Genomic DNA, 21,583 nt, shown 5'->3' with positions numbered 1-21,583 from the left:
ATGGCGGGCAATTCTTTCCCAAAAAAATTTCTTCAAGAACAATAATTTGAAATGCGACTGAGATTTGCTGTCTGATATACATAGGAACCTGGGTGAGCAATCATCACCGAAACCAAGTCACCATGGTCACAGGCCTCGGGCTCAGTGCTCAAGAACGCGTCGCCTCAAGAACACACTGATCACTGACCTGTGTGTGACTGCGTAGAGATGCATGAAGCAAGCTTGCTGAGCTCTGCAGCGCATACACTAAACGGTAGGTTGTAGTAAGACTACTACTTCGAAGTACATGTACACTAGAAATCAGGGAGTAGTACAATACCGGTATTGTACTACTCCCTGCTAGAAATAGAGAAGTGTGAAGCCGAACCGGTGTTAGCTCCCGGCTAAACAAAGTCCCCTCACTCTTCCCGAACACAAGGGTTTATAGTATTGAATATGGAATAAGTATTTCGACAAGAACGTAGACAAGAGTGAGAAGGTGAACAGGACAAGAACAACTCAAGACTAGAGATTCACTGGAGCATGCGCTCTTCTTGTCTCTCATTGCCAAGGGGAACGAGCGGGAAATACGAATAGTGAGGATGTACGTTCCTATTATAAATAATACCTATTACACCGGCAACAGAATTTCAGAAAATGACCTTCAGATAGAGCGAATGCAGCAGCGGTGGCGACAGAGGCAACATCACGAACTGGATGCACTCTCCTCTTGCACGGCAGCCGTGACCGGCAATGTAAAACAAAAAGTAAAAAAAGTAATCATGTACTAGCAGTCGGAACCAAAACCGTCTGCTTCTAATCATGGAGGTTTTGGCGCTTTCTGTAACAAAATGATTTAGTTTATGCTGCAGATTGGTCATCCAAATTTGTTACAGTCTTAGCGTAACGAAACCAAAGGGAAACAAACTTAAAAAAGCAAAGGATGGCCGTATCTACTCAAGATTATGCACACTTGTCATGCGGGAAATGAGGCACTAATGACTTGGTTTGATTCGGAGGTCAACACTCAGGAGCCTGAGAAAAGCCCTGCAAACACCATGCATCACAGGGGGGGGGGGGGGGGGGTAGAGGTGGGAATGTAGCACCAAGGACTCAAGGATACAAAATTTAATACATGTGTAATGGAAATAGATCAATTATTCAAAATGAAAGCACAGACCAAACATACTGAAATTGCTGGATCGGTACATGTGCATAGGTGCATACACCTATTCACGTACACACGCGCACACACACACAGACACACACACACACACACACACACACACACACACACACACACGTACACACACACACACACACACACACACACACACACATACACACACAGACACACACACATACACACACACACACACACACACACACTAGCAAACAGGTAATGAAACCCACTTGCACACAGATACACCCACGCACAACCACATGTAGACATGGAACTGGTAACAGCCAGTAAATACCGCAGGGTGATGATGCTGTTGTGCTGATGGCTTGCACAGACCTCGATCCTACCGACATTACTCATCAGGCATCGCTTCACGCATTCGCTTCAATCCAATCCGTATGAACAATTGGGTCAAGGATGTGCTCTTCTCGATTGCGTTGTAGAGGTCGACAAAGCCATCTTTTCCTGCTGACTCCACGGACTCCAGCAACATCTCACAGTTATGCCTTTCCTTCCCATGTAACCGCTCAGTCTCCATCAGCGTGTGCACCTGAGACAGTGTCAACAGTCCATGCTTCTCAAGAGTCCTTCTCAAGTTTGCTGCAGGGAGGTCGCACAGCCAGGGACGGATATCGCTGACATACTTAGGCGACTTGAACCAATCTGGTGTGTGCAGATAGGGTGACACAAACGTTTCAATATTTCTTCGCATGCCGTTGAGATTGATTTGCTGAGCCTAGCCACCGGCCAGGGATTGTGCTCGGGGTTGTGCGACTCAAGTTCCGGTGAGTCCCAAAACACAAGACTCTGGCCCATCAGTGCATACTTTGCGGAAGTTCAATGTTGGATTCATTTTCTGTGAAGTAGGATAATAGAGCTTGGGTTGAAATCCTGAATTCAAGTGCTGCAATTTCAAATGTTTTCCTACTTCACAGAAAATGAATCCAACATCAAACTTCTGCAAAGTTTGCACTGATGGGCAAGAGCGTAATGCTTTGGGAATCGCAGGGAGTCATACCACCCAGCACAATCCATGGCCTAACCTTTCTATGGGTTTTGTTTTTCAAATATGGTCACTGCATACATAAATGGCACAACACAGATAGTGATACCTCCCGAGTAACAAAATAATTCGTGTTCGCCTTCAGCATGCGGAGTCTAAGCTGCAGGGAAGGTTATTGAGTTTTTAAAAGGGATTTTAGAATGCAGGTAATATTCCGGAAAGTACTGTATGTACTTCAAACTAGACAATTTCAGAAGTTAGGCTGAACTTTGAATGGAATTCAAACCAGCCTGTTTTGCAGCCACGTCAATGACACCACAATTCTAAAAGAAAATTTGAACGGTTGGAAAGAAACAGACTAACACAAAGTAATGGCTCGACTCTGGTCTCACAACAAACTTCAACATGTCAGTTATGAGTTTACACAAAACATATTTTGAGTGAAAGGTCCACACTGATGAGACTATTGCTCGACAATTCCTTGCTGTCAAGCTGTTCCAAAAACGGCACCATCTCCTCCCTATTGTTTTGCCCCACAAATAATGGGCCTTGAGACGAACGTGAGGCATATAAACACCCTGTTGTTTTCCCCTCTGCTCGCCCTGAATGTGAGAGGGAGTCTACTAGCACAAACTGCATCAAGATGAAAGTTTCTAAAACGCTTTTCGGAGCGAGCACTCGAGGAATCGGCAGACGCGTACTTACATTTACCATCTGATCCTCCTGGCCTAGCTTCACCACCACGACCATGGCTCTACAAAGCAAACACACACACACGCACACACACACACACACACACACACAAACACACACACACACACACACACATGCACACACACACGCACACATGCACACACACGCACGCACACGCACGCACACACACACACACACACACACATGCACACACACACACACATGCACACACACACACAAACACACACACATACACATGCACACACATGCACACACACACACACACATGTTCACACACACACACACACACACACACACACACACAAGAAAAAACAATGAGCCAAAAAGTAAACTACTTTGTTCTGAACCTAGCTGTGAGCAATGTGTGGCAAAACAGAGCATATCCGGGGTGATGATGTCATTGATTGATCGGATGATGTGGGAGTCTGTACCAGTGGTCTGTGTGTAACTATTCATCCTGCATTCACACTGTCAATACCCATCCCATCAGTACAACTACAGTCACTCCTGCCATGGCAATTCAGTCATAACATGATGTTGGTAGAAAGTACACCGTGAGTCTTACTGGAGGTATCCGTTAGCCTTAGGTGTGAGATGGCTGGGTGTGAGGTGTGAGACGTGTTGGCTGGGCGTGAGGTGAGGGGGGGGGGGGGATTTGAGAAGCACGGCTTAAGTTCTAGCAAAGGGTTGCGCGTTTGTCCTTCCCTAATTCCAAGTCATACTGACACCATGGAGATGCTTTGCACTAGATTGCAGTATGTGTACACTGTCTGTCTATCCCTAGTGGGCAAGCATACAGCGCAGGTGCAAAGACGAGGCGGTCTGAAATAGGGTTACATGTCGGCCCCAATCATGCCTTTACCTAACTTTTAATTTTTTTCAACGCATTGGTTGGATTGTGCGCTTATCGCATGCAGAAACACCCGGAATGGTAAAGGTATATCATGAAGGATGTGTGTACACATTCTAATAAAGTAAAGTGCGTACAACCACACGTACCAATTCTGATAAATCACAGGCGACCGCATCAGTGCTTACACTCTCTGCAGCGCGGCTGTTATACTTGCTGCTTCTGCTGCTTCTGCTACCGTGGCTGCTGCTATGGTGTCTGCTGCTGTGGCGTCTGCTGCTGTGGCGTCTGCTGCTACTGCTGCTGCTGCTGTGGCGTCTGCTGCTGCTGTGGCGTCTGCTGTTGCTGCTGCTGCTGCTGCTGCTGCTGTGGCTTCTGGTGGCGGTACTGTTGTTGCTAGCGGCATAGCTGGAACTGCTGCTATTGCTTCTGATCCAGTAATGAATGTAATCACAAGGCAATGTCGTAGACTCTTTACAGCGTCCGCACTTATGCAACTCCTCAGCGTCGTCGTCTTCCATTTCAGCGTAGTCCAGCAGTTCATATCCAGACAGCTCGATAAAGCCGATGTCCCTCCGTAACTGACAAGATGAGGTTACGGCTCGCCCAGACGTTGACCGTCGACTATTGTGCCCAGATTCTCCGCCATCATCATCTTCATCGACGACATTGGATATGCAGCGCTGGCATTGGAAGCATTGCGTCCACTCAAGACCAACAAAGCCCTGGTCTTTCAGGCTGCTAAGGGAATCATTGATCACGTCCAGCAGCTGATGGGTGGCGGCAATCACCTTCTCCTTTGATTTGGACGATGACTTCACTTCCACCAGCAGTCCAATAGGAAACCAGGAGATACGGACATGGTGCTGACGGCCAAACTTGAACGAGATAGCTGCGTATTCAACAACAGGGTCGCGGATGCCCTCGCGCGACTGTTTTGAAACACAGTAGATTGCCATGCGACTGAAGACGGCCGGTGGGAAGAAAGCACATGAAAACTTCATCACCAGAAGAGGTAGACTGTACTGCAAATTGGCTGGAAGAGTCTTCGCTCTACCTCTCTCACTGATGCAAAATGGAAGAAGATACTCGGTTGGCTCGGCGGCTAATATCTCAGAAGCTAGGCCAAAATGACACATGATTTCCATGAGTGACTGTTGAACGGATTGATCCAGTTTCCAGACTGCCGCCAGAAGTGAAGTTGACATCCGTCCCTTTTTCCGCAGAGCCTTGATTTCTGCTTCATAATCCAGGAGACGAGGGTCGCTGTTGTCCCGATCATAGGAGAGGACAACCAGTTGCACGAATAGCTGTAGCAACCACTCCACGTTGAGAAAGACAAGACTTTTATCAGTAGGATCTTGCCAGTCGCTGCAAATCACAACACCAATGTGGTGATAGTAAGACAAAGCAGCACGGAACTCCTCGTCTGACATAGACCCATTTGACATGAACTTTGCCAGCTCCTTGAGCTCTGCAAAGGTTGCATGCATGCGTAGATCCGGCGACGTTTGGCTTGGCCTTGGTGTTTGCTGCTCTTTTGCTGTAGCTACTACTTGAAGCCTGGTAATTGCTTTCTCCAGCTTCATCTGGTTGAGGGGAATCATGTCAGGCTCAAGCAGGCGGATGTCTTCATTCAAGTCCTCGAGGAATGTGCTCATCTCCGACGCGGGATCTCCGGGTTGTTTGTTGCTTACAAAGTATGGTCCAACCAGTCGAAGGTGAGCGGAATTCAAACGCGTTGAAATGCACTTGACAACAGCCCTTATTTCCTTCTTTTTCTCCTCGGCATCGTCGACCAAATCTATGTGGGTTGCAACGAGGAACACCTTTGGCTTTGTCTTCCGTAGATCCGTTCCAGTTCTTGACTGCTGTGCGGTGTGCACGCTTGTGGTGTTTGCTGCCTCCGGGGTCGGGTTGGTGCTGGCTGGACTCTGCTGCAGGTGCAAAGACACAGTGGATAGCCACATCAGCAGGAAATCTTCATGAGTCATTCCGGGAAACAATGGCTCGATGGAGACAGTCTTTCCTTTGTCATAGCGGAAAACTTCAGTGTCGACTTTGTCACGCAGGTCTTTGCTGGCATCGAACGTGATCACGAACATTGCACGCTCTGAAGCAAGGCAGATGCTCTGTTGCGTTGCCATTGCTAGCTGACCACCACAGTCCCAAAACTCAACACTGGTTCGTTCGGTTTGATCCTCTTCGGTCCGTATTTGTTGCAGTTCTTCCATGATATCGTCAGCAATGCCATCGAGAATGCGTGGTGACCATGGCAACTTGTTAGTTCTCTCTTCAAGATCTGACAAGGTTGAACTGGAATCCTGATTGTGGGACATGTCCATGTGAGAGTCAACATCATGAGTATGACTGCTGTCATTGCTGCTCTTGATAACGGGCGCATTGATGTCTTCCTGTGTGGTGCTGGAGTTGCTGGCTTCACCCGCGGCTGCTTCTAAACCCACAGCTGACGATCCACCAAAGGCTCCGGGATCTTGTGACTTGCTCATTGCTGCTTCGTCCCCTGGTTTAATGCCACCGACCAGTTGGTGCTGCTGCTGCTGCTGCCGAAGCTGAATAGCTGCAGTAATGAGCTGTGCAGACAATTCCTTTTCTTGGATGCAACTGAACACGGGTGGCAGTGCGACATCTTCCCGACTGCCATTGGCTGGCAGAGTAGCAAGGGTTCGCCTGACGTCCACGCCTTCTGTGCTGTCTTTATTAGACTGGAACTCGTCGCCAAGAATAACTCGGATCAGATTGGACTTTCCAGTACCGTACTTGCCGCAGAAGAAGATTCTCAGTCGACGAAGTTTAACATTGCATGTTGAAATGATGTCATCCAGTTCAGCTGTGCATAGTCACACACACAAACACAACATGAACAGTTAGAATGGTTACATATAGATATGCAAGTCCATTAGACTGTATCTATTCTAAGGCTCATTGGGTTGGACCTACGTAGCCCCAGGGAGGCCTCTGGGGTTCAGGTGTCCTGTTGGTCTACCATATATAGATATGTGCATGCGTTGGCTACCATATACATGTGTAGTATCCCTGCCTGGCTAGTACGGAACTTTACCTGACGTATATTTAGTGAACCCCCGTACGTTAGCGTACGGGGGCTGTTGCATAAAAGCTGCTGCGCATTTCTGTTTTCATTAGAATTGATAACAACGACAAAGCCGAGCAGAAGAGCTATTCAACCTCCAGGTGTGCACCGGAGAGAAAGTTCTATTTATATGCCGCTTCTTCTTTTACTTATAATATATACCAGGTGTGTACCTGAGAGAAAGTTGAATTCAGAGCTAACTCGTATCGATTGCACCGCGCCTCCACTCGGCTACCACTACACATGTACGTCAGGCGCCTGCATCTCTGCAAGACAAGATGGATTCCAGAGCCTCACTGGCATTTGGCCGACATCATGGTCGTATAGTATCACACAACCATCACTCACTTCTTTTTAGCTGGCAACTTGAGACGCCGGGTTGTATTATTATTGTTTTTTTGTGCTCAGCTCTAGCACGTGCCGCCAAGTACTTATGCACGAAGGGTCTCGAGTCAAAACATCTCTAGGCGTTTTTGGCCGCTCGTCTTATCCCTCTGGATAAGCAGCCAGGCATGAGGCCAAGCGCTATTGGTGAGGTGTTTCGGCGCATAGTCGGGAAAGCAATAATGTCCGTCATTGAGAGTAATGTGACAGCTGTCGCTGCTCCTCTCCAACTTTGTGTGGGACTTCCTTCTGCTTGGGAGGTGGGAATCCAGGCATTGTCCAGTTAGTACGGCAAGGAGAGCACTGACGCCGTTTTACTTGTCGATGCCTCAAATGCATTCAACGCAGTGAACAGGGCTGTGGCATTGCACAATACTCCCGGGATATGCCCTGCTGTCGGACGTGTGTTCATTGACATGTACCAAAGTGACACCCCACTTCTCCAGGACGGTGGTGAAGTGATGCAGTCGAGGGTGGGTACTTATCAAGGCAACCCACTAGCCATGGCCTTTTACGTTTTGGCCTTGATTCCCCTCATTCGCCATCTGCAGGAGGTCTGCCCCTCCGCAGGACAAGCGTGGTATGCCAATAATGACGCTGCCGCAGTCAAGGTACTGGCGTTGCTGTCGTACTAGAAGGTGACAACGGATGTCGGTCCAAAGTACGGTTACTACCCTAACCTGAAGAAGACCGGTCTCCTGGCAAAGCCCAATCTAGCTCTCCTTGCCGAGGAGGCTTTGGCTGGGACAGGTGTTTCGGTTCGTACAGATGGTGTGCGATGTCTTGGAGGAGCAACCAAAATTTGCCGCAGTCTGACCAGGCCTTATAATAATAGCAACAAGCTGTTTGATTTTTGTCTCCTCATGACTTCTCAGCAATTTTATGTTGACTCTCCTCCGAACGTTCTCCATAGTTTTCCCAAACACCGCATTGTTCATCAGTTTATAGAAGTCCTTAGATAAATCATACTTTGCCTTCTTCCGGAGATCAGTGTTCTTCTCGATGTAGTTTCTCATCCACGGCTTCTGAGTAACATCTGTACTCAAGAATTGTTACCATTTTGTTCGTGAGTGTGTGGTGAATAGGGCTGGCCTCGTTCAGCGCCTGTCCACGGTTGCCATGACGCAGCCCAGGCTGCATATCACCTGTTCGTCACATCCCTTCAATCAAGGTGGACCTTCCTCCAGCGAGTTATTGCGGCCGACCCTCAATTGTTTGGTCCCCTGGAGACAGTCATTGTCCAGAGTCTTCTCCCCGCTTTAACGGGTGACACTCTGCCTATTGAGGGTGATCTGAGGAAATTGTTGTCTCTGCCCGTGAAGTTGGGTGGTTTGGCAGTCGGCATATCCGGTCAGCGAGTGGAGGCAGAGCATCAGCTGTGCCCTGTGTCAACTGAGCGGACGGTCCAGTCTGTGCTATCTCTAACCCCTGGTCCTGCCTGCGCAGTCAGCGCATCCTGCAGGACTCTTTCTTCAGCGGTGCGCACAGAGCGTCGTGCTCAACAGCAATCTGTTCTGACCAGTATCAAGCACTCTCTGCCAGACCAGCAGCGGCTTCTGGTCGAGGTTGCCGGCGATGACGGTGTATCTACCTGGCTGGGTACACCGCCCACGGTTTAACCCCAAGCAGTATATTACTCGACAAAATGGCTTTCTTGACACGTTGTGTCTGCGCTATGGTTTAGCTCTGAGTAGTGTGCCATCATCGTGCGTCTGTGGCCGTGACATGATGATTTGTCATGCATGCACGTGCCCCAGCGGAGGGTATCCTGCTCAGCGCCATAACTAGTCATGGGACCTCTTTGCCGACACGCTGACGGAGGTGGTGTGTGACGTGGAGACTGAGCCCCCACTTGCTCCATTGCAGGGCGATGCTGTGTCAGGCAACACTGCCAATGGCACTCGTGTGGATGTCCGGGCTTGTGGCTTCTGGTCGTGGCAGCAAAACGCCTTTTTTGATGTTCAGGTGACTCACCCAAGGCCATCTTTGCTGTCACGATCACAAGAAATGAGTAAGTTGGCTGATCACGAGCGTCAGAAGAAGCGCCAACAAGCCGAACGTATCAACAAGGTTGATCGCGGATCGTTCACGCCCCTGGTGTTTTCCATGAATGGCATGTGTAGAGGCCACCATTTTCCTGCGTACTTTGGCTGCACGAATTCACGACCGTCACTGTGACCTGTCGTATTCCCTGGTTGTGCGGCAATTGCGCTCGAGGATCAGTTTGTGCTTTGTGCAGTGGCAAATTACCTGCCTTTGTGGTGCCCGTGCGTCCTATGTCAGGAGGCATGCTGGTGGCGGTGCTCATAGCTTCGTCATGGAGTGCCGTGCTAATCTTTTGACCTGACTGTGACCATCAATGTTCTTCAAGTTTCACGTGGACTGGCTTTATTTATTAAACTCAGATGGAGAGAACCATAAGTTTACAAGTTATCCGTTTTGGCCAACACTAACGATTATATGCAGGATACTGTTGAGTCAAAATGTGCAAAAATTAGCACAAAACTGACTGATGTGTTACTGACAATCAACGCCCTGATGCTTAGCTGCATCACGTCTGGAATGTGGGTCTATTTGATCGCTTTCATAACTTAGAACCTTCCAAGTTGGAAGGCTGTTGGTTTGCGCATTCAGTCAGTGTTGTGCTAATTGTTGGACATATTAACTCAACAGTATCCTGCTTGTAATCGTTAGTGTTGGACAAAACGGATAACTTGTAAACTTATGGTCACTGACTCACGCTGCTATCTGGTGTTCACGAGGTGTTTGTCGCGCTGGAAACGGAGCGTCTCTGTAAGTTTGTATCCCTGGTGATGTTTGTGCCTGGAGAGCACTATATAAGTGGTGCTCTTCAGGCAAAATCTTCCTCAGCCTACTCAAGCTCAACTGATGAGGGGTGAATTCCCCGAAACACTGTGTATTGAGCAGGGAGTGGTGCTTTCTTGCAGGTTTGCCGAGTCGAAGGTTCGATGGACTTCTCGTGTGCTCTGGATGGCAGTCGTGAGTCAGTCAAGTGTCAAGTAAAGTCGGCGGAATAGCGCGAGCTCCGGTGTGGGGAGCAAACCCTTTTTTTACAAATTATCGCCGAAGTCGCAACCACTACTTCGTAATAAATAATAACAATAATAATAACAAATAACAGCAGTACATTTCACCTAGAAAATTAACGGCCAAGCTTGGCCGCACAAAACATGACACTTTACTTGAACAATTTCAACCCAATTATACTATCCTTCTGTACACACAAATTAGGCTTGTACAGACGCTGACAGATGGCTTCCAAAACTTTTAACTGTAGTCCATAACCATGACAATCACGGCACAATACAGTGAAAGAAGAGTCGGAATACGAATTGCAACAATCAGGACTAGCCAACAGATGATTGTACACTGAAGACTTGCTACCACGAAACCTACGCACAACACTAACATTCTCACCGGCACTCTCACGATCACTACAATCGTTGCTCTCCGACTCATTGCTCCCTTCACCGTCCGTCCCATCATCCGCTTCCTCTCCGCTCTCTCTCTGTTATCCCGCCTGACTTGGTCCATTGAACGGGACTCGGCCGTCACCCTGCTGTCACGTCCCTCCTTGCGCCCTTGTCCGTTGAGTGCGTAGCTTCTGTTGTAGTTGGCTGTTGATCGTCTTGGTCTTTCAATAGTGGGCTTGGATGGTGGATTAGTTGTGGTTGCTGTATATTGCATTGTTGGTGATGGTGTGGGAGCTGCTGATACGCAAGGTGGGTCTTTTTGAGTTGGCGATTGTAGTGGTATTGCCATTGTCGATGTTGCTAGAGGTTTGTCACTGGCAAGCTCCACCGCCGCAAGAGCCGACGGCGGAGGATCAGGAGGAGGCAGTGGGACCGGGACCGCAAGCGGCACCACCGCAGCCAAAGCCGCCGGGGGCACTGACGAAGGAACCACCGACGGCAGGAGCAAAGGCGGCGACACAAGCCGGCCCGATGAGCCACCACGCCCACCCTCCTCCACCACCGCCACCAGCGACGGCGGAGCAAGCACAGTCTGTGAGCCAGGATCTGCAAGTTGTGTAGGTAACGGTTGTTTTCTAGGTCGCCCTCGCTTCGGTCTTTGTTGTTGTGCGCAAGGTGGAAGTATGTGACGTGGTGTGTGTTGTTTGATGCGTGCGTTCAGGTGCTGAACAGTTCAACCAACATACCGACTAGCGCATTGTCGGCATTCAAAGTTGTAAATAAGATGACTAAGGTGAAGGGCTGGTAGGACATCCTTCCGCACCGTAAACGCACGCACTGTCGTAAAGATGCACGCATCAAACAACACACACCACGTCACATACTTCCACCTTGCGCACAACAACAAAGACCGAAGCGAGGGCGACCCAGAAAACAACCGTTACCTACACAACTTGTGGATCCTGGTTCACAGACTGTGCTTGCTCCGCCGTCGCTGGTGGCGGTGGTGGAGGAGGGTGGGCGTGGTGGCTCATCGGGCCGGCTTGTGTCGCCGCCTTTGCTCCTGCCGTCGGTGGTTCCTTCGTCAGTGCCCCCGGCGGCTTTGGCTGGGGTGGTGCCGCTTGCGGTCCCGGTCCCACTGCCTCCTCCTGATCCTCCGCCGTCGGCTCTTGCAGCGGTGGAGCTTGCCAGTGACAGACCGTGAGCAACATCGACAATGGCAATTACACTACAATTGCCAACTCAAAAAGACCCACCTTGCATATCAGCAGCTCCCACACCATCACCAACAATGCAATATACAGCAACCACAACTAATCCACCATCCAAGCCCACTATTGAAAGACCAAGACAATCAACAGCCAACTACAACAGAAACTACGCACTCAACGGACAAGGGCGCAAGGTGGGACGTGACAGCAGGGTGACGGCCGAGTCCCGTTCAATGGACCAAGTCAGGCGGGATAACAGAGAGAGCGGAGAGGAAGCGGATGATGGGACGGACGGTGAAGGGAGCAATGAGTCGGAGAGCAACGATTGTAGTGATCGTGAGAGTGCCGGTGAGAATGTTAGTGTTGTGCGTAGGTTTCGTGGTAGCAAGTCTTCAGTGTACGGCTAGTCCTGATTGTTGCAATTCGTATTCCGACTCTTCTTTCACTGTATTGTGCCGTGGTCGTCATGGTTATGGACTACAGTTAAAAGTTTTGGAAGCCATCTGTCAGCGTCTGTACAAGCCTAATTTGTGTGTACAAAAGGATAGTATAATTGGGTTGAAATTGTTCAAGTAAAGTGTCATGTTTTGTGCGGCCAAGTTTGGCCGTTAATTTTCTAGGTGTAATGTACTGCTGTTATTTGTTATCACTTTGTCCCTTTCTCTTCTTTGTTCATTTTTCAGTTGCAAGTTTAGTGTTAGTACACGCATTCGTTATTGCTCTCGCCTTCATTGATAAAATTCACACTTGTAAATTTCACTGCTGGTGTTCTTAGTGTTATTTCTCTAACTTAGATTTTCTATAATAGTTCAATTTTGTTTTCATTGTCCTTTAGTACAACGAAGATTCCTGATGAGTGTTGTACGAAAACTTGTTTGAATCCTCATTTTCTCTACACCATTTCTTCACATTTTCATCGTTCTATTGCACATTGTCTCCACAGTTTTACATTACATGAATAAAGTGTACACAAATGTCGATCCAGCTTGTATTACTGATTGCGGTTATCAAATTGTTGTCTCCTCGCCGTTTGTTCAAATAATAATAATAATCCATTCTTTTTGTTGTTTTGTTGTTTGTTGAAAGTTTTGCTTTGATTTGCTGCGGAAACGTGCTGACTGTGTTTTATCCATGTTTGAGTGGGGTCTATTTGATCGCTTTTTAGTGGTTTCTATTCTATGCTTTTCAGTGTGTGAGACTTCATTCACTCTTTTTCTCTTTATTTTCTTCTTCTTTTTAGGAAATTGGGTGTTTCTTGCATATAATTATGCCTTCATTTGCTGTTGCTTCATGCCTTCTTTTGGATGGTTGCTGTTGCTAGTTTGGATTGGAATAAAACGATTCGCTCAATGGTGCCCAGGGGCGTGCTCGGCCCCCCAACCAGGGGGGGGGGGGGGTGCACGGGAGCCGAGGGGAGCCCCCCCCCCCCCGGCAATTTTCTGCAATTTGTTTGCAACCTTTCTTGAATTTTAGAGCATATTTGCATACATTACAATTGCAATTACCCAGATTGAAAATTTTTGGGGGGTGCACGTGCCCCCCGTGCCCATCGCCGAGCACGCGCCTGGTGCCATTAGTGGTGTATGCGTGTGTGTGTGTTTGCGTGTGTGTGTGTGTGTGCGCGCGCGCACGTGTGTGTGTGTATGCGTGTGTGTGTGTGTGTGTGTGTGTGTGTGTGTGTGTGTGTGTGTGTGTGTGTGTGTGTGTGTGTGTGTGTGTGTGTGTGTGTGTGTGTGTGTGTGTGTGTGTGTGTGTGTGTGTGTGTGTGTGTGTGTGTGTGTGTGTGTGTGTGTGTGTGTGTGTGCGTGTTTACAGTCCATTCATTGGAAACTGGCACCCTAAGTTTTTGGTGTCTCCCGCACATAGTTGTAGATATCGTGAAATTGTGATGGTGTCTGGTGATGGCAGGTATAATTGCACAAGTACTGTGTGCATGTGTGTAAACCATCCTCAGCAAATACAAAATCATGAAGTGTCAGTGTATGCTGGCCCAGGAATCCATCATGGGTCCTAGTGGTTTTGCCTAGAAGTGAAGGTCGCATTTACCTTTGTCAATCGTGGGACTTGTCTGCTCATCCATAGGCTCATCTGAAGTTGGTCTGTGGGACAAATACCAAGAACCGTGAATTAGAACGGAATGAAAAACCAGTACTGAACGTACTGGCGAACGCGCGCGCGCACACACACACACACACGCCTTAAGAGACGCCAATCGCCCGACGCAATGAATGGTACAACCAAAGCCATAGCAACTTGTGCTGGGATTGCACTATTCAACAGCTTTCATATGGCTGAAAACTCACCATCACTATTCAGCCTGGTCTATACTACATAGCTTCGAAGTCAAGATTTGCTCAACGAATCCCTTGTTTTGGTCTCCATTCTGTTTTCATGTTTCATGTTTTCTACGCACATTAAACCACATACTCCGGCAGGAACTGGCGGTGTGTGGTCACCCAAGAAAACAAAAGAAGAGCCGGGAGGAGAACGAGAAAGAGAAGAAAGAAATGGATGACCATAATCTAACTCGGATGGTGAGCCAATTAAATTATGGTGAAAAAGGAGGACAAAATGTTACGAGTTATGACTAACTGTCCACCAACGTAACCAGATCTTAAACAGTCAGCGAGTGCGACAAAATGGCACAAAACTGACAAGGAGTACTGAGACATTCGGCGACCTGACAACTAGCTCCAACACTTCTCCAAGGCGCAAACCAACAACCTTCCAACTTGGAAGCCTCAGGTTCGGAAAGGTCCAAGAGGGGAAGGAAAGCGCAACAAAGAAGAGCATGAGCTACGCATCACGGCAACAAAGAATGCCGAAAGTTACTGGATGATGACGAAACTAGTAAGACTATTGGACAGACCGGCCTTACTAAAACTCGACGACGCAAAGCAACAGACCACCCAACTTGGGAGGCTCAAGTTTATGAAATAAACATAGAAGGGGAAGCTAAGCGAAGACGAATTGTGACAAACCGAAACGCCAACATCCTACTGAACTCCACTATCATGTATGATGGACTAGTTATGTACAATAACAAGTAGTTCCACACGACGTTCGTTTCGCCATATAGGTCATGACGGCTCATCGGGTGTGCAAAGTTTAACTTGGATGGTGAGCCAATTAAGCACTCGCTGACTGTATATGATCTGGTTACGTTGGTGGACAGTTAGTCATAACACGTAACATTTTGCCCTCCTTTTTCCACCAGGACCATAATCGTCGGGAATTGAACCCACAACCTCTTGATTTGAAATCGACTGCATATACCATTGCACGATGTGGGACAAGCACACAGACGCACACACACACACACCCGCACACACACACACACACACACACACACACACACACACACACACACACACACACACACACACACACACACACACACACACACACACACACTACTACTACTACTATGTACAGCTTCCCTATCGGGCCACGCCGCTCCCAGAAACGGGAGACAACGACAAGAAGAGAGAAGAGAAGAGAGAGAAATCGCAAAGTCAACAATAGTTGGCATGGCGTTGCAAGTCCTGTGGCCTTGAGAACCGTCTTTCGCAATGCTCGCATTCATGACGGCAGTTGTTCCTGGCTGCACGTGACATCCGTTTCGCACGGTCACAGTGATGACGGCTCAAACCAGAACGAGAGCGGAAAGAGCGGAGACAAACATCACATCGAAAAGAGTCAGATTCATGGCGAATAGATATAGTGGGGACATCCGTGGACACAGGACAGCGATGCACAGCCAGTTCTCCAGCGCTCCTCAACCACCGCATGCACTTCATACATTGCCTGGCACCCTTCTGTTGTGACACAGGCAACTTCCGCTGTGCAATGCACTTGTGTCGGGCCATGTCGTTACGGCGGCGGAAGTCTCTGGCACACAGCAAGCAGCGCAAAGGTGGCGAATCATCTGTGTGCGGTGGTGGCTCAGCAAGGAACATCCTCCAGTTCTGCCGGTCTGGGGCATTCTGAAACCAGGAATCCACGCCAGCTGCCTTCATGTCTCTCTGGACAACGTCTTTCCAGCGCCGCCGGGGACCACAAGGAGGGCGACGACCACTCAACCTTCCAAACAAAATCTGGACGGGAGCACGGTCTGCAGGCATGCGCGCGACGTGCCCGAGCCATTCCAACGGCCGACGCCGAACAAGGTCTGACACCGGTGTAGTGTCACCCCAGCGCGCACGGAGCGTTGCCGATGAGATTTTCTCCTCCCATTGCTGACGCCGAGATACACATAAGATGGAGCGAATGCACCGGTGGTGAAAGTTGTCCAGCAGATCCAAGTCGTGCCGAAGCGGAGCCCATGACTCAGCACCGTAGAGTAAAACCGACAGAACACAGGCTGTGTACAAATGACGCTTTGTTGCCACCGTCAAGCTGGTATCCCGGAACACTGGTAGGAGGCAGCCAAACGCCTTTGCCGCATTCTGACATCCAGCGACGGACACACACACACACACCATTGACCATTTGACGCCCATCGCCGGAGGCGATGATAGCGATGCTACAGCAGAAGCCATAGCAGCTTGTGCTGGGATTGCACCATTCAACAGCTTGCACATCTGAAGAATTGACCACACACACATACACACACACACGCACACACACACACACACACACACACACACACACACACACACAAACGCACCCACTCACACAAACGCACCCACACACACGCCATTTGACGCCCATCGCCGGAGGCGATAATAGCGATGCTACAGCAGAAGCCATAGCAACTTGTGCTGGGATTGCACCATTCAACAGCTTGCACGTCTGAAGAATTGACCGACATTATCGAGACTGGTCTACACCACACAGCTATGAAGTGGCTTTTTCTGGCCAGTGAATCCCTATTTTGGTCATTTTCATTTTTTTCCCGCACATTCTGCACACCACATACTCCGGCATGCACTGGTTGTTGGTAACCACCCAGGAGATTCAAAGAAAAGTTAGGAGTCCAAGAAAGAGAAGAAAGACGTGTGTGACCATAATCGTCTGGAATCGAACCCGCAACCTCTCGATTGGAAATCGCTGCACATACCACTGCACCATACACACACACACACACACACACACACACACACACACACACACACACACACACACACACACACACACACACACACACACATACACACACACACACCTGCCCTGGTGTACAGCTGCCAAATGCTTGGCCATACCACCCCCGAGACAGGGAAGAGTAGAAGAGAGAGTTCGAGAGAAGTCAGCACTTCCACTAGGAAGCCGCTCCGCCACGACGTCGTCCACGATTGCAATTGTGTCGCCGAAAGCCAGGAGCAGATTTAAAACAGCGATCACAGGTAGCGCAGTGCTGGTTGCAACACGGATGGCTGGTGATTGGTATGCGCTGGGGTGTGGGCGGTGATGCCAGGGTGGGTGTCGTGCACTTGTGCACAGCAAGTCCACTGGCACTTCGGAACTACCGAAGGCAGGTATGGCATTGACGTGCGTCCGGCTGTTCCGCTACAGGCAGCTGGCGATAAGCAGAACATTTGTGTCCTCCGAGTCCAGATTTACTCTTGAATGTCCGTTTACATACCAAGCAAGAGAGCGGTACCGGGGCAGGACGCTGCACACGAGTGCGGTACGCATCTCTTCATTGCTGACCATCCTGGGCCAGAATAAACCATTCATCAATTTCGCACAGTTTCATGTCTGACTGTATTCTGTCCTTCCACCGAAGACGAGGTCCCTGAGCTGGTCGGGGAGCGTCAAGCCATCCAAACAGCAACTGTTTAGGGAGACGGTTGTCAGGCATCCGAGCTACATGGCCCAACCACTGGAGGCGGCGACGGCGCATAGTGTCCGACACCAGATCCTCATCCCCCCAACGCTTACGGAGGTCACAATTCCGGACATGATTCAACTCCTGATCCCAGGGCGAGACTCCCAGGACACACCGTAGACACACACACACACACACACACACACACACACACACACACACACACACATACACACACACACACATCACGATAATAACGATGCTACAGCAGAAGCCAAAGCAACTTGTGCTGGGATCATTGTTGCATCATTCAACAGCTTGCAATGCTGTTGAATTGACCGCCACTATTCAGCCTGGTCTACACCACACAGGTATGAAGCGGCTTTTTCTGGCCAGTGAATCCCTACTTTTTGGTCTTTTTCATTTTTTTCCCGCTCACACATCACACCACATACTCTGGCATGCACTGGGTGTTGGTAACCACAAGGAGAATGAAATAAAAATTAGGAAGAGACTGAGAAAGAGAAGAAAGACGTGTGTGACTGGGAATTGAACTCGCAACCTCTCGATTGGAAATCGCTGCACACCATAATTATAGGACACACACACACAAACACACACACACACACACACACACACACACACACACACACACACACACATGCATTGCATGGTCATTCAGCCATGAAAAGAAACTTCTCTATTCTAGTATCCAACATAGATCAAGATTAACCTGGCTGATTTTGCTAGCAAGGCTGCTTTGATTTCCCAATGGAAATAGGACTTACCGGAGTGCAGGTCCATCAGCTGTGGGTGCATCGATATACTCTGCGAGGCTATCTTTGCCCATTCCACAGAGAGTAATGGCCAATGTCCAAAGTGTTGCATCTGGACAACGTTCCAGCCAGATGAGTAGCAGTGTTCTCAGGAATTCTTCTCCGCTTGCAGATCGGCCATTCTTGCAGCGGCTTTTCACATATCGCTCAACGCTTCTTCCTCCTTTGACATACTTGAATAGCAGCTCCTCAGCAAGACGGCATTTTTCATTGCGATTTAGTCCACTACTGATTGTCGCAAGCATGTCCAGCGGAAAGACAGTTTGAGGCATTGTGTCAAAGGCGTCATCACTATCACCCTCCAGATCTTCCCAGTTGTGCTGTTGGCTCTCTTCAGTCTTGGTACATCCTAGTAGATATATGATCACGTAACTAGCTTCTTCACGGTCCAGCTGAGCTGCTAACAGCATCCAGAAAGTTCTTAAACGGCTACTCCGTGGTCGTAGCACGTCTGCAAGGTGAACTACACGTGCCAGTGTTGTTGCCTCTTTCACAGCCACATAGCAAGCAGCCAGGAACTCTTGCAATGTGAGGTGGCTAAACATCCACAGCCTCTTCTTATCTCTGATCGTGCTGTCAGCCAGTACGAGTAGGCCTAGTGATTTGGCTTCCCTGGTGATGGAGTACTTCTCCAATTCGGCATTGGTGAAGATCAGCTGCTTCCTGCAAAGCATGGTGAATGCCAATTTTCCGAGTTCAAGGATCAGTGCTTGTACATCAGCAGGAATCTCACTCCATTTCTTGTAGGACTCATCCATGTGCCGTTCTGCTACTTGGACGATCATCATCTCGAAGATATCTGAAATGCAACGGGGTAGCGTGCGATTGCGACAGTGGAACATCTTGCAAGTCTGCATGGCCAAGAATGGCGTGGCCATCATGCTGGCAAGGTTCTGGTCATCGTGCACGGCTGTTATCAAGGCAGATGCTTCTTCTGCTGATCTCAGCACCTTCCTGATGTAGACATCAATATCCTCCGTCCGGAAACCGATAACTTCGACACGACGATCGAAATGTTTCCTGTCACATAGCCTCAGTAGCTCTGTGGATGGCCGTGATGTCACAACCAGACGGAGTCCTTTCACTGATGAGCCGTTCATGATGTCGCGAACAAAACCACTGCAGTCACTCAGGCGTATCTCATCGAGACCATCAAATACAAGACAAACTCGATGCGCTTGTTGGCACACAAAATCATCGATACTCCTGCGCTCGTCACTCGTAAACTCTCCCAGCTCTTCCACGCCCAGCAGATCACAGATGCTTATCGCTTCCCGAACTTCTTTGTTGCGTAGCTGCCTTGCTACAACTAGGTCAAACTCATTCCAGGTCTCATTCCGAGCCCATTTCAACGGACCCACTTTCGTGAAAATGAAGGTCTTACCGCACCCAGCACTGGCGACTGCTAAGATGCTGTAAGTCCGACCACCACTCGTGAACTCCAGCTTCTGTTCATCACTCAGATCGAAAAGACTTTCCAGCGAGGTGTTCTTCATACTATCGGCTGCTTTTGTGAAAACGTGTTCCACACGCAACACGTCCTCTGAATCGAAGCTGACATTTCTGAACTCCTGCAGAAGAAGCTCTGGCCTAGACAAAATGATCAGTTGAACTTGTACATCTGAAACACTCGGCTCGCTTAGTCCTTCGTCCACCATTCCTTCTCCCACGTCAACGGTAGCGCTGACATACTGCTCAACCAACAAACCTCGAAGTCTGCATACTGCCTTGGGAATCCTGTTTTCCTGCAATTCGGCGTACGGAGCAGTAAATCCTGGGCCTGACGTGACTGACTCACTCGCACTGCGTTCCTCGCTGTCACCAGTAGAAGCTGCGACACGATCGCTGGCGTCTTCTTTGCACGCCATGGCTCTTTAGCGGTATGGCCAGTGCTAGCGGACTGTGGTGCCCGATCCGCCTCCGCGCTACCAGCACATAACTACTAAAATACTCTCTGCTTTTCAACTGCGCAACCAGTGGTCCTGAAGTAGAACTCGAAGTACAGTGGATCCTGGGCCTGGTGTGTCGGTAGGCGAAGGATGATTTGGATCAATCACTCAACTAACTAACTAATAATATTTACTTACTTACTTCTCAAAGACCCAAGTCAAGGCCTCGACCGCTCCGAAAATAATTACGTTTTTGGCAGTCACGGATTTTCCTTTGCCTACTGGCAGGACTGCCGCACCTGCATAGGCTGCAGTATAGTACTCACTAATAGTGAGGTTTTGCATTCCGAAATTCGGCAAAAAGATTCGGCACTCGGGAGCGAGGTCGAAAATGCACACGAAGATTCGGCATGTTTGTTCGGAAAAAGCTCACTTTGCCGAAAATATTTTTCGGATGAATTTTCTTGTAGAAGAGCGCTAGCGCGTGATTTATTCAAAGAGGTTTCTTATCTCGGCATCGCTTCGCAGGCGTCTTGGGCGCATCAGCATCGCCAGCTACAGTGGTGGCCAAAAGTGATGTCCGGCACCCAAAAATGGGTGAATGTTGAGTGAGATTGGTTATTCTGGCCTGGTGATTCTTTCAATGACTTGCAATGCGGTCTGTAATCGATTTTCGGGGGAAAGCATGACGTCATATATGTCACGTGACCTATTACGTCACACAAATGGCTGCCACGTGCGGACATGACTTTTGGCCAAAAATGCGTACGCACATTGTACCGTACAGGGAGTCGTACTCAAACTAGGGAGGTGACACGGCACAGAAATCCGTGTCACAGGGGTTGACTCGCACCCGTGACCCCTCGTTGTTATTTTTGGAATAGTTAAGTCCAGTCCAGTCCGAAAGGTCATACTCGGATCGACTCGCCTTCTGTACTTCACCTCCAAGCGTGCAACGCAAGACCCGCAAAGTATGATTTTTCTGTGGGGAACGATTTTGCCATTGATCAAGTTTTACTGGAGTGCTCAGGCATACTACGATTGCTGAGACGTCCCGAGCACGCTTGTTCAGGTTCTCTATTTTTGACGAGCCGGTCCTACAGCCCCCTACATTGTATCTAACGACATAGGATCAGGAGCTGACAATGTAAGAGGATTTCCCTGGAAATAATGACGATGGTGGTGTGACTGCTGCAGGAAAAATGCTGGCTGTTTATG

At 49.0% G+C, this 21,583-nt stretch overlaps 1 protein-coding gene across 2 annotated transcripts; it reads right to left on the bottom strand.

Annotated features, from left to right (window-relative positions):
- Positions 1-15: 15 nt before the first annotated feature.
- On the bottom strand, positions 16-20,558 carry LOC135810217 (uncharacterized). 2 transcript variants are annotated; one of them, XM_065323689.1, is made up of 5 exons: positions 18,429-20,558; positions 13,917-13,969; positions 3,879-6,580; positions 2,871-2,919; positions 16-1,825 (listed from the first exon to the last, which is right to left on the bottom strand). In XM_065323689.1, exons 1-5 carry the CDS (start codon positions 20,342-20,344, stop codon positions 1,515-1,517), a joined length of 5,031 nt encoding a protein of 1,676 aa, XP_065179761.1. In that variant the 5' UTR covers positions 20,345-20,558; the 3' UTR covers positions 16-1,514. The 2 variants fall into 2 exon arrangements, with proteins under 2 accessions (XP_065179761.1, XP_065179762.1); XM_065323690.1 differs by having other exon boundaries at positions 3,918-6,580.
- Between the last annotated feature and the right edge of the window lie 1,025 nt (positions 20,559-21,583).

The sequence above is a fragment of the Sycon ciliatum genome, chromosome 2 (genome assembly GCF_964019385.1).
Source record: "Sycon ciliatum chromosome 2, ocSycCili1.1, whole genome shotgun sequence".
NCBI classification, from domain to species: Eukaryota; Metazoa; Porifera; class Calcarea; order Leucosolenida; family Sycettidae; genus Sycon; species Sycon ciliatum.
The sequence above is the reverse complement of the archived record's forward strand: the minus strand, read 5'-3'. Positions and strand labels throughout refer to the sequence as shown.